General features: G+C 49.7%; 1 protein-coding gene across 6 annotated transcripts in view; it reads right to left on the bottom strand.

The window, feature by feature from the left end:
• Positions 1-744: 744 nt before the first annotated feature.
• TRPM4 (transient receptor potential cation channel subfamily M member 4) overlaps positions 745-7,697 on the bottom strand; it is a 54,634-nt gene continuing 47,681 nt past the window's right edge. For all 6 annotated transcript variants that reach the window (XM_025368696.1, XM_025368692.1, XM_025368694.1 and 3 more), the window contains 5 exons: positions 2,190-2,386; positions 1,761-1,893; positions 1,523-1,595; positions 1,329-1,434; positions 745-1,104 (listed from right to left, as the gene is read on the bottom strand). In XM_025368696.1, coding sequence (XP_025224481.1) covers positions 1,100-1,104; positions 1,329-1,434; positions 1,523-1,595; positions 1,761-1,893; positions 2,190-2,386 — 514 coding nt within the window. In that variant the 3' untranslated portion in view covers positions 745-1,099. The remainder of the gene's footprint in view (positions 1,105-1,328; positions 1,435-1,522; positions 1,596-1,760; positions 1,894-2,189; positions 2,387-7,697) is intronic.

The raw sequence follows: 7,697 nt of genomic DNA, 5'->3' as shown, positions 1-7,697 counted from the left end.
GGAAGTTACATTACAGTGATTATTACACTTGGGTTGGTGAAAACTAACTCAGCATCTTCCAGAGAAGTCGCGGTTGCCACACAACACTTGGCTATGTTTCAACGCTACTCTGCACCCACAGTGACAGATACTTGGATCTCCTCCAATTTGGAGGAAGGATGTTTTGGTTTTGATTTTTGGACGTGTTGGTTGTTGGTGGCTTTCGTGCTATTTAACTAATAATTGCTGTCAGTTCAACCTTGTCATTACCAGTTTAGCTTGTTACGCGTTATTTAGTTAAACTGCATGTATAATCATGCATATTTGCCTCAACCCTGTGTGCGCCTGGCCTGCAATTTCCCACTAATTAGACTTTTTAAAGACACGTATGCATTTATCTACTCAAATTTGCATCATCCGTTTCCCTATTGCCAAAGCAGATGTACACAACACCCACCCACCCCCACTCTAGGAAATACTTTGCTTATTATCACTGAGTTATTTTTCCACTGGAAAGCTGAAACTGGGTAGGAGGGGTACAGATGGGGTCTTGTCCTACTGAAGTGAGAGCTGTCAGAACACTGCAGACAGAAGGTGCTGGGTCTCAGGCAAGAACAATGGGGCTGAGGGGAGGAAACGGACTCCGAAATATCTGAATTACAGCAGCAAATCCACCAAGAACCCCAAACCCAACACCCCAGCTCCAGCTCCCACCCTGGAAGGATCTAGACACCCACCAGTTCCCCCAAGAATCAAGCCTCTGGACACAATTCCTCTCAAATGGCTTTATTTCCCCAGTGTGAGGAATCTGTGAGTGGTGAGGGGTCTGTGGTCCCTGTTAACCCTCCAGCCTCCCCTGCTGTGGCAGAGTCCCCAGAGGGATAACGGCCCGGGCTCCAGGACTTGATCCTCCCAGGCTGGGGCTGGTTCTGGGAGGAACCGGGCATGCTGTGGTTTGTACGGATGACACTCCCAAAGGTGGTCCCGACAGTGGCCCAGATGGGCACGGGGCTCACCTCAAGGACAAGGCCACCAGGTGCGGGGGCCGAGGCCCAGATGAGCCTTACTCTAGGAGCAAAATCCCCTGTGGGGGCTTCTCCTTGAAGTCTGCCAGCAGGGCTCAGTCTGGGGGAAGAGAGAAAAGAGAGAGCTGGGGATTGGCAGGGAAGGGGAGAGACAGAAAAACTGGGAGACGGGCATAAAAGAAGGAACACGAAGACCAGAGTACAAAATGCTCAAAGGAGACCAAGAGAGTGACCCAGGGACACTGGAAAGGCGCCAAGAGAGAAAAACACGCAAACATACAGGAACAGAGGCTGGAGATGCACAGGCTGATGATACACACTAACCTTTGGGCCCAGGCAGGTCAGGGGGTGGCGGCCCACCTGGGGGCAGCAAGGCAGAGCGGCTCAGGGCCTCGGCCACCCACCCGAGGACGCGGCTACAGTGCTGGATCTGGGGAAAGGGAGGAATGTCAGAGCAGGAGATGGAAACCCCTGCCCGACCCCTGCCGCAGTTCCCCAGCCAAACCCCAAGCCCTCACCTCCCGCTCCAGCACTTTCAGGCGCTGTTCGTACTCGCGGATGTGTCCCAGCTGTTTCAGTGCCATGTCCACCCTGAGAAGGGAGGGCCTCTTACCAGGGGCACCCGTAGCCCACCCACCCCCCGGGGGCTGGCCTGCTTCCTGGGCCTCCTCCCTCCCTCCCAGGACCCTGACTTCAACCGAAGTCAGGATCCGCCCCAGGCCAGAAGCCCCATCCCCGACCAGGCCCCGCTCTCACTTCTGGGACGTGCGCTTCAGACGCTCGGAGTCGCTCTCCCGCTTGTCCCTAGCGCGTGCCAGCAGGAAGTTCTCCTTATGCACCGATTCCCACGTTAGCAGCTTCCGCTCGGCTTCCTTAGAAAGGCAGACCACTGCAGGGGCGGGCGGAGTCAAAGGGCTAAGGCCGCGCCCCTTCCCAAGCCCAGCAGCCCCTTCCGACACCCTCAGAACACGCTATCTCAGACCCCGCCCCTGGTGATTCGAGAACATGCCCCGCCCCTCACCCCTAAGCCCTGCCCCTCAGTGCTTAAGCCGCGCCCCTTGTTGTTTAAACCCCGCCCCTCGCTGCCTAAGCCACGCCCGTTAGTTATTTGGGGCATGCCCCTTCCCCTCGCCTTCCAGGCTGCCGGTCCCCTATTCTTCTTTTTAAGCCAAGCTCTGTTCTCACGGAAATGCTCGAGGGTCGGGGAGGACGGCTGGGGGTTCCGGGGGCGCCTGCACAATTGCCTGAGCAGGAGGCGCAAGTGGGAGATGACGATAAAGGGCGGGGCCAGCGTGGGCCGAGAGTGGAATTCCCGGATGAGGCGGTAGCGCTGCGCCTTCCAGTAGAGATCGCTGTTGCCCTGTACTTTGCCGAACGTGTAGCTGCAGATGCCAGAGGTCAAAGGTCACTTGAGGTCAGGGCCCAGCCAAGGTCAAAGACAAAGGTTAGATGCCAGGCAATAATTTTTCAAAGTCTACGGCAGCAGACAGAAGTCAAGATCACTAAAGTAAGAGGTTACAGGATGCGATTACAAGTCAGGTTAGGGCCGGGCCCATTTGCTCACGCCTGTAGTCCCGGCACTTTGGGAGACCAAGGTGGGCGGATCACCTGAGGTCAGGAGTTCGAGACCAGCCAGGCTAACATGGTGAAGCCCCATCTCTACTAAAAATACAAAAATTAGCCAGGCATGGTGGTGGGTACCTGTAATCCCAGCTACTGGGGAGGCTGAGGCTGAGGCTGAGGCAGGAGAATCGCTTGAACCCAGGAGGTGGAGGTTGCAGTGAGCTGAGATCGTGCCACTGCACTCCAGCCTGGGAGACAGAGTGAGACTCCGTCTCAAAAAAAAAAAAAAAAAAAAAAGTCAGGTTAGAAGGGCCAAGGGTCAGATGTCAGAGGTCAAGTTGGACGTGGTATCAAGGCTTAAGGTAGAGGTTGAAGTCATGTTAAAGTTGGGCTCAAAAATTAGCTAGGACACAAATAACTGACATCAGAAATGAAAATGGAGACACTACTACCGACCTTACCGAAATAAAAAGGATTGTAAGAGATGTCAACAAACTAGATAAGTGAAATGGACAAATTCCTAGGAACACACAAATTACCTAAGCTGACTCAAGAAAAAATAGAAAATCTCAATAGACTTATCATAAGAGATTTAATCAAAAACCTTTCAATAAAGAAAAGCCCAAAACCAGATGGTTGTGCTGGTGAATTCTATCAAACATTTAAAAAAGAATCATAATAACAAGGATGTTCCGGCCGGGCGCGGTGGCTCAAGCCTGTAATCCCAGCACTTTGGGAGGCCGAGACGGGTGGATCACGAGGTCAGGAGATCGAGACCATCCTGGCTAACACGGTGAAACCCCCTCTCTACTAAAAAATACAAAAAACTAGCCGGGCGAGGTGGCGAGCGCCTGTAGTCCCAGCTACTCGGGAGGCTGAGGCAGGAGAATGGCGTGAACCCGGGAGGCGGAGCTTGCAGTGAGCTGAGATCCGGCCACTGCACTCCAGCCTGGGCGACAGAGCGAGACTCCGTCTCAAAAAAAAAAAAAAAAAGAAAAAAAAAAAGGATGTTCCTCAAATTCATCCAAAAGACTGAAAAGGAGAGAACATTTCCTAACTCATTCCATGAGGCCAGCATTACCGTAATACCAAAGCCAGATAAAGATATCACAAGAAAATTACAGACCAGTAACCCTTATGAATATACATATAAACATCCTGAAAAAATACTGGCAAATCTAATTCAGCAGCATATTAAGTGGATTTTACACCATAACCGAATGGGATTTATCCTAGGAAAGTAAGGGTAGTTAAACATACAAAAATCAGTGCAAATACCACATTAATAGAACAAGGTGTGGGGGAAACCACATGATCTCAACCAACACAGAAAAGGCATTTGACAAAATTCAACAACACTTCATGATTTTTTTTTTTTTTTTTTTGAGACAGAGTCTCGCTCTGTCACCCAGGCTGGAGTGCAGTGGCGCAATCTTGGCTCACTGCAAGCTCCCCCTCCTGGGTTCATGCCATTCTCTTGCCTCAGCCTCCCGAGTAGCGGGGACTACAGGCACCCACCACCACGTCCGGCTAATTTTTTGTATTTTTAGTAGAGACGGGGTTTCACCGTGTGTGGGCGGCAAGCCACCCAGGTGCCGAGGCAAGAGACCAAGGGCACGAGCTGTTCCAGTGTAATAAAATATATAAAATAACAAGAGTTACACTAGATATAGATCGTAGATATGATTATATATGAATATCATTAATCATTAGTTTGTAGCAATTACTCTTTATTCCAATATTATAATAATCCTTGCTCTACAATTATAACCTAGGAAAAACCAGGCCATATGGAGATAGGAGCTGAAGCGACATAGTGAGAAGTGACCAGAAGACAAGTGTGAGCCCTTTGTCACGCCCAGACAGGGCCACTAGAGGGCTCCTTGGTCTAGCGGTAACACCAGCATTTGGGAAGACGCCCGTCACCAAGCGGACCGTGGTGTAGCGGTAGTGTCAGTGCCAAGGAAAAGCACCCGCTACTTAGCAGACTGGAAAAGGGAGTCTCTCTTTCCCCAGGTGAGTTTAGAGAAGACTCTGCTCCACCACCTCTCATGGAGGGCCTGACATCAGTCAGGCCTGCCCACAGTTATCCAGAGGCCTAACCATCTCCCTGTGATGCTGTGCTTCAGCGGTCACACTCCTGTTTCACTTTCATGTTCCATCCTGTACACCTGGCTCTGCCCTCTAGATAGCAGTAGGAAAATTAGTGAAAGTATTAAAGTCTTTGATCTTTCTGAAAAGAGCATAGAAGAAATGATGACGTAAGCTGTCCTCTCTCTCTCCGCCTGGGCTATCTAACAGGGAAGGGCCCCCTGTCTGGTGGACACGTGACTCACGTGACCTTATCAATCATTGGAGATGACTCACACTCTTTACCCTGCCCCTTTTGCTTTGTATCCAAAAAATAACAACGCAGCCAGGTGTTCAGGGCCACTACTGGTCTCCCTGTCTTGGTGGTAGTGGTCCCCTGGGCCCAGCTGTCTTTTCTTTTATCTCTTTGTCCTGTGTCTTTATTTCTACGATCTCTCATCTCCACACACAGGGAGAAAAACCCACAGACCCTGTAGGGCGGGCCCCTACAACTATGTTAGCTAGGATGGTCTTGATCTCCTGACCTCATGATCTGCCCACCTTGGCCTCCCAAAGTGCTGGGATGACAGGCGTGAGCTACCAAGCCCGGCTTTTTTTTTTTTTTTTTTTTTTTTGAGACAAGGTTTCACTCTGTTGCTAGCATGATCATGGCAGTGGTGAAATCATGGCTTACTGCAGCCACAGCCTTGCCCTCCTGGGCTCAAGCCATCCTCCTGCCTCAGCCTCTTGAGTAGATGGGACTACAGGCATGCACCACTATGCCTGGCAAAAATTTTTTTTTTATTGAGATAGGGTCTCACTATGTTGTCCAGGTCGGTCTTGAACCCCTGGCCTCAAGTGATCCTCCCACTTTGGCTTCCTAAAGTATTGGGATTACAGGCATAAGCCACCATGCCCAGGCATCATAATTTTTAAAAATCATAAACTAGGAATAGAAATAAACTTTCTCAACATGAGAAAAGGTACTTCTGAAAAACGCACAGCTAACATCATACCTAATGGTGAAAGACTGAAAGCTTTCTGCCTAAGATCAGGAACAAGACAAGGACATCCACTTTTACCACTGCTATTCAACATTGTACTGGAAGTTCTGGCTAGAACAATTAAACAAGAAAAAAATATATAAAAGGCATCCAAATTGGAAAGGAAGAAGTAAAAATATCTCTATTCACAGATGACATGATCCTATATATAGGAAATGCCAGAGACTCACAAGAAAGTTTCTAGAGCTGCAGATTCAGCAAAGTTACAGGGTACAAGATCACACAAAAATCAGTTGTGTTTCCACACACCTGCAATGAACAATCCAAAAACGAAATTAAGAAAGCAATTCAGCCGGGCGCGGTGGCTCAAGCCTGTAATCCCAGCACTTTGGGAGGCCGAGACGGGCGGATCATGAGGTCAGGAGATCGAGACCATCCTGGCTAACACGGTGAAACCCCGTCTCTACTAAAAAAATACAAAAAACTAGCTGGGCGCGGTGGCGGGCGCCTGTAGTCCCAACTACTCGGGAGGCTGAGGCAGGAGAATGGCGTGAACCCGGGAGGCGGAGCTTGCAGTGAGCTGAGATCCGGCCACTGCACTCCAGCCTGGGCGGCAGAGCGAGACTCCGTCTCAAAAAAAAAAAAGAAAGCAATTCCACTTACAGCAGCATCTAAAGGTTAAGCACCTAGGAATAAAGTTAACCAAAAGGGTAAAAAACCTGTAGCCTGAAAACTACCAAATATTGCTGGAAAAACATTAAAAAGAACACCTAGATGAAATGTCAATACTACCTGAAACAATCTACAGATTCAACGCAATCCCAATGAAAATTCCAACAACTGGCCGGGTGCGGTGGCTCATGCCTGTAATCCGAGCACTTTGGGAGGCCAAGGCGGGTGGATCACCTGAGGTCGGGAGTTCGAGACCAGCCTGACCAACATGGAGAAACCCCATCTCTACTAAAAATACAAAATTAGCTGAGCGTGGTGGTGCACGCCTGTAATCCCAGCTATTCAGGAGGTTGAAGCAGGAGAATTGCTTGAGCCTGGGAGGCAGAGATTGTGGTGAGCTGAGATCGCGCCATTGCACTCCAGCCTGGGCAACAAGAGTGAAACTCTGTCTCAAAAAAAAAAAAAAAAAAGAAAAGAAAATTCCAACAACCTTTTTGACAGACATGGAAACTGATCTGCAAGTTCATATGGAATTGCAGGAGGCCCTGAATAGCCAAAACAATCTTGAAAAATAAAGGAGACTCATACTTCCAATGTCAAAATGTGCTACAAACCTACAGTGATAAAAACTGTGTGGGCTAGACGTGGTGGCTCATGCCTGTAATCCCAGCACCTTGGGAAGCTGAGGTGGGTGGATCACCTGAGGTCATGAGTTCGAGACTAGCCTGGCCAACATGGTGAAACCCCATCTCTACTAAAAATACAAAAAAAAAAAAAAAAAAAAAAAATAGCCAGGCCTGGTGGCAGGTGCCTGTAATCCCAGCTACTCAGGAGGCTGAGTCAGGAGAATCGCTTGAGTCTGGGATGTGGATGTTGCAGTGAGCAGAGATCGCGCCACTGCACTCCCGCCTGGGTGACAACAGTGAGACTCCGTCTCAAAAAAAACCCAAAAACCTGTGTGGTACTGGCATAGGGATAGACACAGATGAGTGGAATAGAATTGAAAGTCCAGAAATATACTCATACATCTATGAGTGTCATGCATTTAATTGTAGCCTGCTAAAGATATACTGAAGTCGGCCGGGCGCGGTGGCTCAAGCCTGTAATCCCAGCACTTTGGGAGGCCGAGACGGGCGGATCACGAGGTCAGGAGATCGAGACCATCCTGGCGAACACGGTGAAACCCCGTCTCTACTAAAAAATACAAAAAACTAGCCGGGCGAGGCGGCGGGCGCCTGTAGTCCCAGCTACTCGGGAGGCTGAGGCAGGAGAATGGCGTAAACCCGGGGGGCGGAGCTTGCAGTGAGCTGAGATCCGGCCACTGCACTCCAGCCCGGGCGACAGAGCCAGACTCCGTCTCAAAAAAAAAAAAAAAAAAAAAAAA

Source organism: Theropithecus gelada, chromosome 19 (genome assembly GCF_003255815.1).
Source record: "Theropithecus gelada isolate Dixy chromosome 19, Tgel_1.0, whole genome shotgun sequence".
Classification (NCBI taxonomy): Eukaryota; Metazoa; Chordata; class Mammalia; order Primates; family Cercopithecidae; genus Theropithecus; species Theropithecus gelada.
The sequence above is the reverse complement of the archived record's forward strand: the minus strand, read 5'-3'. Positions and strand labels throughout refer to the sequence as shown.